This window comes from Macaca fascicularis, chromosome 2 (genome assembly GCF_037993035.2).
Source record: "Macaca fascicularis isolate 582-1 chromosome 2, T2T-MFA8v1.1".
In the NCBI taxonomy this organism is placed as follows: domain Eukaryota; kingdom Metazoa; phylum Chordata; class Mammalia; order Primates; family Cercopithecidae; genus Macaca; species Macaca fascicularis.
Window position 1 is genome coordinate 104,229,765 of NC_088376.1, and position 17,183 is coordinate 104,246,947.

The window sequence follows — 17,183 nt, forward strand, 5'->3', positions numbered from 1 at the left end:
ATACAACCAAATCATTCAAAGAGTTCCCAAATTAACTTGCAAACCCTATGGCAATCAGTGGCAGAGAATGCCTCTCCAGTGGAACTGCAAATGGGTGTGTATGGATTCAATAAAAGATCTCTTTCAGAAACGCTTAAGAGCATCCTCTCAGGGTTTTAGGAAATCTTCTAAAAAACCAGATTTCATAAAATTGATTAAATTTACGTTTAACTCATTTGGGTGCATAGTGTTTCTCTTAGAAATTTTACTGGTTTTACATCAATCCCCATTCTTTTCTCCTTTAAGAATACAAGTCAAGAATAGAAGGTCTTAACCACAAGAAAAATAGGAGGGAGAGAGGTATAATTTCACCTTTTTATTATATCTCAAGGAATATTTCTTTACTTTTCTAGGAGAAACAGTGCCTCTTCTGATTCTAAATTCTACAGCCCAACCTGGTGCTAAAATATTAAAAGAATGGCTGCAGAACTCCTAGTTTCCTCATCTGGTCTCTTTAAAAATGTAATGACTCTGTACATAAAGAAATGCTATATTACACTCATTTTCAGCAACATAACATGCATGTTCTCATGTGGAATGAGAGGGGCCGGTGACCTATATAAGAATTCAGAAGGAAAATGATAGTGAGCACAGCAAGACTTTCTGAAGACCACAGGATAAAGATTCTTCATGGAACAGGTATTTGTAACAAATCCTTAATACTATTCATCTTTAGAGAGTTATTGCAAATCACACTCCTTCCACCTCTGCTGCACCAGGTAGATGGGTGAGAAGGCAACAGGGAGTTAGTAACATCAGCATATTATAGTCACCCTCCCATGGACTATTTTTCTGCTTTCAGAGAGTAGTTGATAGCATATATTTAAGCCAATTTTAGGCACAGAACAAATCTGTGGTGGTTCGTGTGTAGTCAATATTTTGAGTGTTGGAGTAAGCTAGCTTTAATTAAGAGACAAGTAGCTAATCTACAATCATTGCCCTGGGAAAACTCCCACTGATATCCTGTTTAAGGGAAAGGTAAACTTGGGAGACACTTGAAGGATTTCCATCACATTTTTAAAGCTAAAGCAGAAAGTATAATTATAAAACCTCCCAACTTCCTCTTAAATTACAGCAGATAATTAAATCGTTAGGTTTCTTCAACATTCTCCGGATGTTCTAAATACAGACTAAATAAGAAAGAGCACCCTAGAGGCAAAACACATCCCATCTCTATTAGCAGAAATTAAACATTCTATTTCTTTAATTTGTTAGTGAAAATTATAGTTTTAGAAAGTGACTGTCACAAGATTGGGACTTTAAACAGAAAAGTCAAGAATCCAGGACCCTTGCTGTGATTCACAGGGAGGGATCTGCCACATGATTCCCCAATATGATTCTCTAACAACCATGGTTTACCAGTCACTGACATGCTCATTACCTGTAAATTATGGAGTCAAACGTATCTTGGGCTTGCCCTCTGAATCCATCCAGACTCGCTCAGCTTTGGGCACAGGAGGCCACTCTTCCATCAGGGTTTTAAAAGAGATGACCCCATCAGCTTAGAATACTCTTTTTTTTTTTTTTTTTTTTTGAGACGGAGTCTCGCTCTGTTGCCCAGGCTGGAGTGCAGTGGCCGGATCTCAGCTCACTGCAAGCTCCGCCTCCCGGGTTCCCGCCATTCTCCTGCCTCAGCCTCCCGAGTAGCTGGGACCACAGGCGCCGCCACCTCGCCCGGCTAATTTTTTGTGTTTTTAGTAGAGACGGGGTTTCGCCGTGTTAGCCAGGATGGTCTCGATCTCCTGACCTTGTGATCCGCCCGTCTCGGCCTCCCAAAGTGCTGGGATTACAGGCTTGAGCCACCGCGCCCGGCCAGAATACTCTTCTTTTTAGATGTGCTCCTGGTGGGAGTGGGTACTTAATGAATATCCTCTGACTAGGTCCTCAGGGAACTTGTCTTTTCCTCCCCAACTTCTTATGGTCAAGAAAATGCATTTGTCAGGCCTCCTTAATCCAATTACTGGCACCAGGTAATAAATCTAGAATGGCTCTGTATCTCTACGGAATCTGATTCTTCTGCTCCAGTGAGCCGAGCCTGAGAGTTGGGTCTCCCCAAAGTCACAGGAAATTTTTGCATGTGTTCCTTATATCACTCAAGTTCCTGTCCTCTATCCATATGCATATCCAATCTCATGCAGTCTTCAGAAACTTGGCAGGGCTACTGTGGAGAAGACTGAAGCTTCAGACTATGGGATAACTAAATGTATTTTATGGTCCTTCTCAGTCTGACCTAGGTGTGTCTACAAAGTACTAACACGAGCTCCCAATATGGACTGAAGACCAAAAATGAACTGCCAATAACAAAAACGCTGTATTTTATGAACATTCCTTATTCAGCTCAGTAAATGCTAAATACCTATTCTGTGACAGCTACTATGGTAAAGTTTTATTCCACAGTAAGGAAAACTAATTCAATTAAGATGCTGCCAGCAGCCTTTTCTTTCAGAGACCAGAATTTCTTAATTCCATCAACAATGTCTAAACTCTAAATTCTCCTAAAGTTAATGTTCAGTGAAGCTCTGGCTTTTCCTGGCCCATTCTTATGTCTTCCCAATCTGGCTCCATGGATTTCTGGGTCTTTGCTCAGGATGTGCTTCTTCCTGCTCAGTGTGTAGAATACCAACACATTCTTCCATACGCAGTTTAAACATCATGTCTTGCCAACTTCCTCCCCAGAATGATTGTTCCTGTGGAACTTTCTTGGCTCCTCCAGTGTAGCACTGATTGGATCCTGTTTTGTAATGAAGCTGGTTGCTTCTATGTCTCTCTGGCTAGAGATCCCTGAGGGCAGGGAGCAGCAAGATCGTGTCTGTTTCAATATCTCCAGTGCAGTGCTTTGCACACAGTCATAACTCTATCCATTACTTGTTTTTCTATGAATAAAAGAATGAATCTCTCAGGTGCTGTCTGGATCAAAGTTCAGTCAAATTCTGCCTGACAAATGCCTGAGGAATTCAGATCAGTCCTTGGCAAAGCAGCAGCCTGGGGCCAGCTACTTCGAAGGAGAATGGGCTGGGGCAATCCAACCTGGGCTTGATACCAGCTCTATCATTCCCTAGTTGGTGGCCTTGGGAACATTACTGAAGCTCCTTAAGCCTTAAGTTATAACCTATAAAATGGGAATGATCTGGGAACAATCACTGGAGCTGTTCTCCAGGGATGCTGTCAAGATTAAAGGAGATTAATCCACCAAAAATCCTAACACAGAGACTACCACACAGTAGTAACCAACAACTGATGAACATCTTTCACACGTCAGACACCATAACATTCTGAAGATACAACAAATAACAAGACCGACCACATTACCACCCGGGAACAAGGGTAATGTAAAGATAAGAACAGAAAGTAAGCCAACAATTATAAAGCAATGGCTGCCAGAGAATTAAAAACAGAGAACAGAAGGACAAAGAGGAAGGAGGACTAAAGCAGTCCAGAAGTATGAGACAGGTGGTATCACACTCCTCTTTGGGTAACCTGCTGCTATTTCTCTTCAAATGTACTAACCTCAGTACAGATGGGGTTACTTCCCAATAAACCCATTATAATGTAAGTCAAAAATGCATTTAGTATACCTAACCTGCCAAACGTCATGGCCCAGCGTACCTTAAATGTGCTCAGAACACTTACATTAGCCTGCAATTGAGCAAAATCATCTAATACAAAGCCTATTTTGTAACACAGTATTGAGTATCTCATGTAAGTTATTGAAGACCATATTGAAAGTAAAAAATAGAATGGTTGTATGGGTACCTGAAATACAGTTTCTGCTAAATGAGCATCAGTTTTGCACCAATGCAAAGTTGAGAAATCCTAATTTGAACCATGGTAAACTGGAGACCATCTGTATTCCATTTAATTAGAACTGAGCTTCAGGATGGGCAAGTTCAAGGCCATAGCTGAGCTGACTGGGGCCCCTAGAATCTCTGATTATATGTTTTATATGACTTGACCCAACATTGACTTACCCAGGGTAAATCAGAAGGTTTTCAGAAGATTTTGAGGCATTTATCACAGATGGCAGGCCTGCAAACATTATGGGCATTCTTGAAAAACTAAAGTAGAGACATCAAAGAGTTAGAGTGACCTTCACAGGTACCCTCCAGAAGAGGGTAGAAAACAGTATCTTGGGACTGTCCAGGCTATTTCTGTTATTGTTGCTAAGCAAACAAACAGTTGTTTTAATCCCAATCCAGAACGTTTTTGCATCTTACTTCCTAAATACCACACAGAAAGGCTCCATAGTTCTTTGGAGAAATGCCTGATTCCAAGGCTGGAGTAGTAATACAATATGAGCCTGGAATATCACATTATGATTGAAAGCACTCCAGAAAAAAAAAAAAAAAAAAAAGAAGAAGAAGAAGAAGATGGAGAATGTCAAAAGACATAGCAGACATCCGAAAGCCATTTCCATTAGCCAAATCTGGGGCAGCCGTGGATTGTAACCCAGGGAAAAATCCATGAGCCAATTCTGATAATAACAGAGATAAGTTTTAAAAAATCAATAAATGGGACAGAAAAGGTGGAACAACACAAATGTCCATCAATGGATCATACATTTTTAAAATGTGGTATACACATAACAATGGATTATTAGCCCTAAAAAGGGAGGAAATTCTAGCATGTGCTACATCATGAATAAACCTTGAAGCCACTATAATAAGTGAAACAAGCCAGACATAAAAGGACAAATATTGTATAATTCCACTTGTACGAGGTACCTAGAGTAGTCAAATTCATAGAAACAAAGTAGAATGGTGGTTACCAGGCACTGGGAGAAGGAGGAGTGGGAAGTTATTGTTTAATAGGCACAGAGTTTCGGTTTGGGAAGATGAAAAAGTTGTGGAGATGGATAATAGTGATGGTTGCACAACAATATGAATATGCTTAATGCCACTGAACCACATACTTAAAAATAATTCAAGTGATAAATGTTATGCTATATACATTTTACCACAATAAAAAGAAAATAGATGAGCAGCACCAGGATCAACTTCTGTTTTTGCATACAAAGGTAAAAATCACTTGGATTCAACTTTTCTTCCACAAAGCAAAATCTGCCTGGCCCTATGAGGAAGGTCAGATATTATAAAGAAGCCATTTTAAATAGTAAAGCAAACTAAAAGACGGTAGAATCTGTTTATTTCGAACAAGTTGGAGTCTTATTAATTAATCTGTATGATTAATTTGATCAGTGTTTTAGTAAATAACATAACTTACTTCCATAATATCTGCAATTCTAAAATCTAGAGAGCTCTGAAAATCCGAATCTTTTTTCATAAGTTCAAAACACATATTTCATATTGTTCAAAAACACATATGGTAGCAAAACCTGACCTGAACTCACAAGAGCCCATGTTTGGTCTTAATTTACCTCTGCCTGGTGTAAATATTCATACATTTTGCCACAGAAATATTACTGTGCTTATGGTGGCATTGCCTGAGTGCCTCCTATGGGCATCATATAATATACAGTATAAGTACCATGCCAAAAAGATGTGAAAATTCTAAGTTTCAAAAAAAAAAAAATCTGGTCCTGAATTTCAAAGAGACTATAGATCCCTACAAAATTTAACCATATCAGATATCAGACCAATATTTTCCAAGTTTTTGACATTTTCTACCAAATTCACACTTTTGCCATATCTACAGATCACTTGTATTATTATATTCTCTAGTACTTGTCTTCAGATTGACTCACCTTTTTTCTTTAAATAATTTTTTAAAGAAACATCTCCACTGTAAAAGATGAGAGCTTGAGAGGCCTGCTCTGTTAAAAGGGAAATTCTGAAGGATTAGAGAGGTGTTAAAGACACAACAACAAACTGAGGCTTTTGCCTTGAATAACCAGAAAGACCAATAGAAAATGGAAATGAAATAACTGCCTCACTACGTGATTCCACATCATCTAGTGCTAGGCTGGTGCACCGTCTCCAAAACCTACTCTCCTCAGAAGTATTCATCCCACACTTGGGGAACTGGACTAGACCATCATAATCCTGCAACTCAGGTAATGACTCTGCTGAGATTAGTAAGTCTTGTTTTGGGGTTGAGGGGAGTCACATCCACACAGCAGCACAATACAGCAGTGAGGGAGTCAATCTCCTTATCTCCCTTCTAATTCAGTCACCCATCACCTGTCACGCAGGTTCAGCTGGGTCACTCGCAACTGTCTACTTATCAAATTGGTGCAAGTCATTTTAAGTACAACTCTCTGGAACATCCACAGCTTCCACCTGCCAAAGGACACCTCAAGGTACTAGGATCTAGAAGTGAACACGGACTGACAAACCAGAAGATGACAAGTGAACAGAACCCCCATCCTTTATTAACTTCAACACTAGCTACTGTAAATAGTGGCCTTCAAAATCAGCAGAGAAAGATTTACTGTAGAAAGAGAATAGGTTTTCAAAAGTACTTTCAAATAGACCTCAGCTATATATGCATTTTTAAATAAAATAAGTGAAGCAGAAGGGAAAGTTTTTCCTTACAGTGGAATGCTGGGAATTATAAATGCTGGGGATGAGAAAACATCCATTTTGCAACTATTACAAAATAATAATAACTAACTACACATTGATTAAAACAAGTGATCAAAATTACCACCACCAGTAAGGGGCAAACAGCCACCAAGAGCCTCTGGATGTGATAGATTGAGAAGGACCAATTTACTTCTAGAGTACTCACAAATCGAATCGTGAAGACACATCAAACAGACCCAAACTCAGGGAGATGCTACAAAATACCTGGTCTACACAGGTGGCCAAATGTACCCTCCGACCAGGCCAGACAACAAAAGCTGGTGAAGACGCTGCTGCCATGCACAAGGTGGGCCCAGGAGAGGGCAGTTGGTGGCCAGGTGGGAAGAAAAGCAGAGACACTTCTAAGGAGAGGCTGGTAACTGAAGACCCCTCAGACGCACAGCCTCAACAGAGATGTAGAATGCCTGGGCTCTAGTCAGTTGCAGTGAGCCAAGATCATGCCACTGCACTCCAGCCTGGGCAACAGAGCTAGGCTCTGTCTCAAAAAATAAAAAATAAAAATAAATACATGAAAGGAGAATAGGACTGCATGCTCACTCAAGCCCCTTCCAGCGCTTCATTCCAGGGGGAGGAGGCCACGCTGACCCCCAAGGCCTCTGAGGGAGGAAAAAAAACCAACAAAACCTGGCCTATAATCTTCAAAAATATCATGAAAGACAAAGACTGAAAGACTATTCCAGATTAAAGACACATGTCTACCAAAATACATAATCCTGGACTGTATCCTATACCAGAAAAAAGCTATGAAAGTTACTGAGACAGCTGACCCAACTAGAATATGGACAGAAGACTGGTAAAGGAATTTTATCAGTGTTAAATTTCCTGATTTTGATTACTTAAGTAACAGAATATCAATTTTATTTTAGGAAATACATACTTAGATGTTAAGAGGTGCGAGGCACAATGTCTCTAACTTACTCCCAAATGGTTCAGAAAAAATATGTATATATGCAGATGAACAGTATATGACAAATGTCAACAACAGGTGATTAAGAAGAAAGGTGACCGGAGTTCTTTACCACTCTTGCAAATTTTCTGGAAATCTGAAATTAGGAACAAGAAATGGCTATTCACTGCCCTTGTGGCTGCCAGCAAAGCCACCCAGTGTCCCCAGTGTCTATGTAAACTCACCATTCTTCTGAGAATCCTTAACAGAAGCTTCTGTTCCTTTGGGTCCTCCTTGGATGTCAGCAAATGAGCAAAAATTTCCACATTTTCAGGAGAGAGGCTGTCTGGGTTTTCCCCTCCGTACAGCTGAACCAGTATAGACAGGCACTTGGAAGAAATGTCGAAAATCTCAGGATCTTCATTAGGAAGCTGAAAATTAACAGATAAGACCATTTAAATTTTGTTGAAGATGGTATTAGTACTCAAAAAAACACAGTAAAATTTGGCTTGATGGTGGTGTCAGCCTGAGTAGTCTGCTGAATACTTTTTACTTTTCTTTTCTTTCTTTTTTTTTTTTTTTTTTTGAGACAGGGTCTCACTCTGTTGCCCAGGCTAGAGTGCAGTGGTATGGTATGATCACACCTCACTCTAGCCTCAACCTCCTGGGCTCAAGTGATCCTCCTGCCTCAGTCTCCTGAGTAGCTGGGAACAAAAGCACACACCACCATCTTGCCCAGCTCATTTTTTTTTTTTTTTTTTTTTTTGGGTAGAGATATAGCCTCCCTATGTTGCCCAGGCTAGTTTTGAACTCCTGGGTTCAAGGAATTCTCCTTCCTTAGACTCCCAGAGTGCTGGGATTTCAGGCATGAGCCACTGAGCCCAGCCTAAATACTTTTTAAAATACATCTTTTTCAAAGTGTATATAGTTGCTCAAACAAAACTAACAGCACAAAATCAGAAGGTCATATATTCTTCTTTTTAAAAAAGTTTTTTTATTATTTTATTTTTATTGGCACATAATTATACATTTTTATGGGGTACAGTGTGAGGTTTCAATACACATATACAATGTATAATAAATTATGGTAATTAACATATCCTTTACCTCATACATATATCCTTTATTTGTGGTGAGAACATTCAAAATCCTCTCTTCCAGCTATTTTGAAATATACATTACATTATTATTAACTATAGTGCAGTGAAACGCTAGACCCGAACTCCTATTTAATTGTAACTGTACCCATTGACCCGCTTCATAGTAACTCTATATTTAACCTTTTGAAGAACTGCCAGACTGTTTTCCAAAGCTGCCACTTGTACCAGCAATGTATGAAAATTCCATTTTCACTAACACTTGTTATTTTCTGTCTTTTTAGTTAGAGTTATCCTAGTAGGTCTGGAGGGGTAACTCATTGTGGTTTTCCGACGTACTTCCCTGACGGCTAATGATGAGGGGTACCTTTTCATGTGCTGATTGGCCATTTGTGTATCTTCAGAGAAATGTCTGTGCAGACCCTTTGCCCGTTTTAAAAATAGGTCATTTGTCTTTATACAGTTGAGTTCTAAGAGTTCTTTATATATTTTAAATACAAGTTCCTTAACAAATATATAATTTAAAAGTTTGTTTTCCTTTCTGCAAGTTGTCTTTTCACTTTCTTGATATTGTCCGTTGAAGTAAAAAATATTTTTAATTTTGAAAACTCTAACAACAGTTTTTTTAATACTTGGGTATATGTATGATTTCAGTGACATATATCTAAGAATGTTTTCTTTTATTTTTGTTTTTTTGGGAGACAGCATCTCTCTCTGTCACCCAGGCTGGAGTGCAGTAGTACAAACATAGCTTACTGCAGCCTCAACCTCGTGGCTTCAAGCAATCCTCCCACCTCAGCCTCCTGAGTAGCTGGGACCACAGTGGTACACTGTCATACCTGGCTAATTTTTAAATTTTGTGTAGAGACAGGTCTCACCATGTTGCCAAGGCTAGTCTTGAACTCCTGGGCTCAAGCAATCCTCCTGCCTTGTCTTCCCCAAAGTGCTGAGAGTACAGGCAAGAGCCACCACACCCAATCATGCCCAAGTTTTCTTCTAAGAGCTTTATAGCTTTAGCTTTTTACATTGAGGTCTTTGATGCCTTTTGAGTTAATTTTTATATATGGTGTAAGTAGAGGTCCAATTTTATTCTTTTGCATGTGAATTAAACTTTTATTTTGAGATATTTGTAGGTTCACATGCAGTTGTAAGAACCAATACAGAGAGATTCCATATATACTTCACCCAGTTTCCCCAATGGAAACTTCTTGTATAATAACTATGGCACAGTATCACAGCTTGGACATTAGCCATCAACCTTATTCTGATTTTACTAATTTTACATGTGTGTGCATATGTGTGTTTGTACACACTGTATTTAGCTCTGTGCAACTTAACCACACGTGTAGATTTGGTGACAACCACCACTACCACCACCAAGATAAAGAAGAGTTCCATCACAAGGATTCCATTATAGTAAGAGCCCACTCTCACTCTCCTCCATCCTGAACCACTGGTGACCACAAACTGGTTTGCCATTTTGTCATTTCAAGTATGTTACATAAATGGAATCACACTGTATACATGGTTTTCTTCACTCAGCATAATTTCTTTAAAATCCATCCAAGTTTTTGTGTAACAATAGTTCATTTCTTTTTGAGTACTATTCCATGACATAGATGTACCATAGTTTAACTAACTCACCCATAAAGAAAATGTGAGTTGTTCCCAATTTGGAGCTATTCCAAATAAAACTACTGTGAACATTTGCACAAGTTTTTGTGTGAACATCAGCTTTCATTCCTCTGGGATAAATGCCCAAGAGTACAATGGCTGGGTTGTATGGGAGATTCATATTTAGTTCTTTAAGAAACTGTCAAACTGTTTTCTAAGGCAGCTGTAGCGTTTTACCATTTTACATTCCTAGCATCAATGTACAAAAGATCCAGTTTCTCAGCATCTCTACTAGCACTTAGCGTTTTTTTGTTTTGTTTTGTTTTTTGCCACTCTGATAGACAGGTGGTGGTATCTTGTTGTAGTTTAAATTCACATTTCCCTAATGGCAACTGATAGTGAACATCTTATCACCTATTCATGACTTTTGCCCTTTGTTAACTAGATGTTGGATTCTTTATTCTTGATATTTGAAAGTTCTTTAAATATTCTAGATACGCCTTTCTTAGATATATGGTTTTGCAAATATTTTCTCCCAGTCTGTAGCTTGCCTTTTCATCCATTTTACTGAGTCTTTTGAAGAGAAAAAAAGTTAATTTTGATGAAGTCCAGTTACTGGTTTTAGTTCTTAGCAATTGTGCTTGTGGTGGCAAGTACAAAAAACTCTGCCAAAACACATGTCATGAAGACTTTCTGCTATATTTTTTTCTAAAGGTTTTATAGTTTTATATTTTACATTTAATTCACTTAATTTTGGGTTAATTTTTATATAAAACATGAGGTTTAGGTAAAGGATTTTATTGTTGTTTAGTTTTGCCACTGGGTATCCAATTGCTCCAGCACCATTCTTGAAAAGGCTATTGTTGTCCTATGGTATTGCATGTTTAATGAACTGGCAACAAGAGAAAGTTGGTCTAAGAAAGGCAGAGGAACTTTGTCTTATAAGAATTAGAACCAAGGGGCTCCATAATCATCTGACATCAGTTCCATGTTGTATCTATGATGGTTAGAAATGTACATGGCAGGAACTCTAGGAATCTTATGGATTCTTCTTTTAGGGTCTCTGGTCAACCATGGCCACAATGTGACACTTAATGCTGGGTTATTCTCTGTTTTAGGCAGTCTTCTGCATAGGTTCCTCTGTGTGTGCATGGTAACTTTTCAAATCTTGGATCCTTGATGATCCTCAATACTTCCGCCCCAATTTCTCAATTTCAGCCATTATACTATCAGTTATACAAGGGATACAATTGGCATACAGACTGTCCATCACTGACTGCACTAAGTCCAGTTTGGCTTTAATGGAAAAGTTGGTATTGACAAGGATGTGGTAACGTGGGCCCAGCTGTGTGATATATTGGAAAAATAAGCGGAATGGTGTTGAGAAACTTCTCCTTTAGCACACTTTTTAGGTTTTAATCAATCTTTTCTTTAAGCCTTTGATCTGAGACTAAGCATTCACTTCATGATTGCATACTTCCTTGTTTTCTTTTGCTTCTCCATGGTCACGTCATATTCGTGTTTCTTCTGGAATCTATTAATTGTTAGTATACAGAAATGCAATTGATTTTTTACTGAGGTATAATTGATATACAAAAACTTGCACATATTTAATGTATACATTTTGATGAATTTTGTTTATTGATCTTGTATCCTGAAACCTTGTTGAACTCACTTATTAATTCTAGGAGTCTTTTTGAAGATTCTTCGGCATTTTCTACATAGATAATTGTGTCACCTGTAAATACAGATAGGTTTATTTCTTCCTTTCCAATGGGTATTCCTTTTCTTTCTTTCCGTACCCTACTACACTGGCTAGAACCTCCACAAAGACGTTAAATGAGATTAGTGTGAGTAGACACTCTTGCCTTGTACCCAATCTTAGGGAGAAAGGATTTAGTAATTCACTATTAAGTATCATGCTAGCTGTAAATTTTTCATAGATGCCCTTTACCAGGTTGAGAAGATTCCCCCTCTAATCCTAGTTTGATAACTTTTTACCATGAATAAATGCTGGTGGTTTTGTCAATTACTTTTTCTGTATCAATCCATATGATCATGTAATATTTAATATTTAACCTGTTTATATGGTAAAATACATTAATTGATGTTTCAATGTTGAACAAGCCTTGCACATCTGGAATAACTCCTGCTCTGCTCATTCTCTTTATACATTGATGTATTTGATTTGTTAATATTTTGCTGAGGAGTTTTATATCTAAGTTTACAAGAGATACTGATTGTAAGTCTTTTTTGGAGAGGACTTTCTTTGTCTTAGTTTAGTATCAGGGTAATATCACCCCTATAAAATGAGTTGGGAAATGTCCCCTCTTCTATTTATGTCTGTAATCCCAGCACTTTGGGAGGCCAAGGCGGGCAGATCATCTGAGGTCACGAGTTGGAGACCAGCCTGACCAACATGGAGAAACCCCATCTCTACTGAAAATACAAAATTAGCTGGGCGTGGTGGCACATGCCTGTAATCCCAGCTACTCGGGAGGCTGAGGCGGGAGAATCAAATGAACTTGGGAGGCAGAGGTTGTGGTGAGCCGAGATCATGCCACTGCACTCCAGCCTGGGCAACAAGAGTGAAAACTCAGTCTCAAAAAAGAGAAAGAAATTATATAAAATTGATACTTAATTCTTCTTTAACTATTTGGTAAAATTTTCCAGCGAAATCATCTGGGCCCAGAGATTGCTTTTTTAGGAGTATTAAATTATAAATTCAATTTCTTTAATGATTATAGGACTATTCAAGTGTTCGTGTTGGTTGAGTTCCAGTAGTTTTGGAAGAATTGGCTCATTTCTTCCAAGTTACAGAATTTATGAACATAAAATTGTTCACAGCTTTCCCTTATTATTCTTTAAATGGCTGATATACACTGATATCTCTTGTTTCATCCCTTATATTGATAATTTCTGTCCTCTCTCTTCTTTGTCAGTTGGATAGAGGTTTTTCAATTTTACTGATTTTTTTTCAGGGTCAGCTTTTTGTTTCATTGATTTCTCTGTATTGTTTTCCTGTTTTCAATCTCATTGATTTCTGGTTTGATCTTTATAATTCCTTCCCTTTAGCTTGTTTTGAGTTAGCTTTGCTATTCTTCCAGTTTATGGAGGTGAGAACTTAGATTATTGATTTAAAATCTTTCCCTTTTTCACCTTTTGTCTATAAGCTTTTGGTTTTTTCTCTCAGAACTGCTTTTAGCTGTAGTCTACATATTTGGATGTTTTCATTTTCATTCAGTTCTATGCATTTAAAAAGCTTCTTGTGTGACTTCCTCTTGGACCCATGAGTTATTAGTGTGTTTACTTTTTAAACGTTGGAAATTTTCCTATTGTCCTTCTCTTATTGATTTCTAGTTTGATTCCATTGTTATCAGAGAACAATGCTCTGTACTATTTCAATTCCTTTAATATTTCTTGAAATTTCTTTTATGACCTAGGATACAGTCTATTAGTGGTGAGTGTTCCATGGGCACTGGAAAAAAATGTGCATTCTGTTGTTGTGTGAAGTGCTCTCTATATATCAGTTATATTCTGTTGGTTGAGTGTATTGTTCAATTTTTCTATATTCTTGATTTGTCTAGTTGTTCTATTAATTCATAAGTGGGAAAGCCCCAACTATCATTGTTAATTTGTCTATTTATCTTTTTAGCCCTATCATTTTTTTTTTTTTTTGTATTTCATGTATTTTGAGGTCTTGTGGTTTGGAATGAATACATTTAAATTAGTTATGTCATTTCAGTGGCTAGATCTTTTAATCATGAGGTAATGTCCCTTTCTGCCTCTGGTAATTTTCCCTGAAGTTGACTTTATCTGATTTTAATATAACCACTCCTGCTTTTAAAAATACTTTCATGATATACATTTTTCTTCCTTTTACTTTCACCTGCCTATATCATTATATTTGAGGTTTCTTGTAGACAGCATGCTGTTGGATCATGTTTTGTTACTCTGCTATGGTTTGAATGTGTTCCCCAAAAAGCATATGTAGGAAATTTAATCCCCAGTGCAACAGTGTTGGGAGGTGGAACCTTTAAGAGGTGAGTAAGCCATGAGGGTTCCACCCTCATAAATGGATTAATTCTGCCACAAAGGGAGTAGAATCATTATCACAGGATTAGGTTCCTTATAAAAGGACAAGTTTGGGCTCCCTGCTGCGTATGTGCATGTGCTCATGCTCTCTCTCTTGCCCTCTTTGCACTTCCTTCATGTGATGCCTTCTGGCATATTATGACACAGCAAGAAGGCCCTTGACAGATGCCAGCCACCTGATTCAGACTTCCAAGCCTTCAGAACTGTGACTCAATACATTTCTGTTCATTATAAATTGCTTAGCCTCTGGTATTATGTTATAGCAGCACAAAATGGACTAAGAACTCTAATCATCTATATTTTTAAAAAATGATTTCAACTTTTATTTTAGATTCGGGGGTAGATGTGCAGGTTTGTTACCTGGGTATACTGCATGATGCCAAGGTTTGGGGTATAATTGATTCCGTCACCCAGGTACTGAGTATAGTATTCAATAGTTTTCCAACCTTTGCCACCCTCTCTTTCTCCCCCATCTAGCAGTCCCCAGTGTCTATTTTTGCCATCTTTATATCCATGAATACCCAGTGGTTAGCTCCAACTTGTAAGTGAGAACATGAGGCATTTGGTTTTTGTCTCTGTGTTAATTGACTTAGGATAATGGCCTCCAACTCCATCCATGTTGCTGCAAAGGACATAATTTCATTCTTTTTTATGGATGTATAGTATTTTATGCTGTATATGTATCACATTTTCTTTATCCAATCCACTGGTGATGGGCACCTATGTTGATTCCATGTCTTTGCTATTGTGAATAGTGCTGCAATGAACGTACAAGTGCATGTGTCTTTTTGGTAGAACAATTTGTTTTCTTTTGGATATGTATCCAGTAATGGGATTGCTGAGTCAAATGGTAATTCTGCTTTAAGTTGAGAATTCTCCAAATGGCTTTCCATAATGGCTGAACTAATTTACATTACCACCAACAGTGTATAAGCATCCTCTTCTCTCCACAGTCTCACCAGCGTCTGTTTTTTTAACTTTTTAATAACAGCTATTCTGAATGGTGTGAGATGGTATCTCATTGTGGTGTTGATTTGCATTTCTCTGATGACTCATTATGTGGAGCACTTTTTCATATGCTTGCTGGCCGCTTGTATGTCTTGTTTTAAGGAATGTCTGTTCAAGTCTTCTGTCCATTTTTTAATGAGTTTTTTTGTTATGTTTTGTTTTTTGCTTTTTCAATTGTTTAAGTTCTTTATAGATTCTGGATATTAGACCTTCATCAGATACATAGCACGCAAATATTTTCTCCCATTCTCTAGGTTGTCTGTTTCTTTTGCTGTACAGAAGCTCTTTAGTTTAATTAGGTCCTGTTTGTCAATTTTTTTGTGTGTTGCAATTGCTTTTGAGGATGTAGTCCCAAATTATTTTCCAGGGCCTATGTCCAGAGGGGTGTTTCCTAGGTTTTCTTCTAGGATTCTTACAGTTTGAGGTCCTACATTTAAATCTTTCATCCATTTTCAGTTAATTTTTGTATATGGTGAAAGATAGGGGTCAAGTTTCATTCTTTTGCCTATGGCTAGCCAGCTATTCCAGCACCGTTTATTAAATAGGGAATCCTTTTCCTGTTGCTTATTTTTGTTGACTTTGTTGAAGATCAGGTGGCTGTAGGTGTGCAGCTTTATTTCTGGGTTCTGTATTCTGTTTCATTGGTCTATGTGTCTGTTTCTCTAACAGTACCATGCTGTTTTGGTTACTGCAACACTATAGTATAGTTTGAAGTTGGTTAATGTGATACTTCCAGCTTTGTTCTTTTTGCTTAGAATTGCTTTAACTATTTGAGCTCTTTTTGGTTCCATACAAACTTTAGAATGGCTTTTTCTAGTTCTGTGAAAAATGTCGGTAGCTTGATAGGAATAGCATTGAATCTGAAAATTGCTTGGGCAGTTATCTCTGTCCTATAATTGGTGCATTTAGACCATTTACATTTAAGGTAAATACTGGGGGACTAGGGCTTAAGTCTAACATGCAATTTTATTATTTGTCTTCTGTTTCCTGTTTCTCATTCTGCTCATTCTCTTTTTTCTACCTTCCTGTGGGTTACTTGAACATTCTATTTTTCCAGTCATGATGATTAAATTTATTTTACTCCCTGATTTATTATTCGTTTCCCAGGGCTGCCATAGCAAAGTACCACTAACTGGGTGTCATACACAATAGAAATTTACTGTCAAGTAGTCCTGGATGATAGAAGTCTGAAATCAATCTTCCTCAGAAACCCATAGGTGAATCCTTCTTTGCTTCTTCCTAGCTTCTAGTAATTTACTGGCAATTTTTGGTATTCCCTAGCTTGCAGTTACATAATTTCAAAATCTTCCCTCATCATTTCATGGTGTTCTTGTGTGCCTGTGTCTTTACCTGGCCATATTCTTATAAGAACACCAGTCTTATAAGACTGGATTGGGGGCCTACCCTTCTCAACACTGGATTTGGGGCCTACCCTTCTCAACTCTGCCTTTATCTCAACTAGTTACATCTGGAATGACACCAGTTCCAAATAAGGTCACATTCTGAGGTACTGGGAGCTACAACTTCAAAATTATCTTTTGTGTGTGTGTGTGTGTGTGTGTGTGTGTGTGTGTGTGTGTGTGTGTGTGTGGAGGGCACAATTCAACCCATTACACTTCCTATCATCTTTGCTTCTTCTGTGTTCAGCTGTTTTCTTTATTTCCTTGGTCTTTCTGCATCTTGCTGTTAGGCTTTCCCAAATGTCTTGTGGTCTTTGGTTTTCTGTTTTATGACTGGAAGATTGGGTAGATTATTACAGGCAGCTGGCTTGAACTTCCTATTTGTCTATGCCTGTTTCTTTAAGGAATTTCCCCTTTTGCCCACCTCATTTGCATTCTGTGTTTCCCTCAAACTCCCCAATGCTTCTCCCCTAGGCCAACCCCCATGTTAGAAATCACCTCA

At 38.1% G+C, this 17,183-nt stretch overlaps 1 protein-coding gene and 1 pseudogene across 16 annotated transcripts in view; both read right to left on the reverse strand.

Moving 5' to 3' along the window:
* The window catches only part of ULK4 (unc-51 like kinase 4), a 701,729-nt gene that overhangs the window by 136,818 nt on the left and 547,728 nt on the right, over window positions 1-17,183 (reverse strand). For all 16 annotated transcript variants that reach the window (XR_012431020.1, XM_074031785.1, XM_074031786.1 and 13 more), the window contains one exon: window positions 7,713-7,898. Coding sequence is in view for 15 of the 16 variants with exons in the window: in XM_074031785.1 (XP_073887886.1) it covers window positions 7,713-7,898 (186 nt within the window). In the remaining variant the exon portion in view is untranslated. The remainder of the gene's footprint in view (window positions 1-7,712; window positions 7,899-17,183) is intronic.
* Window positions 11,020-11,929, reverse strand: LOC107128918 (rRNA-processing protein FCF1 homolog pseudogene; annotated as a pseudogene).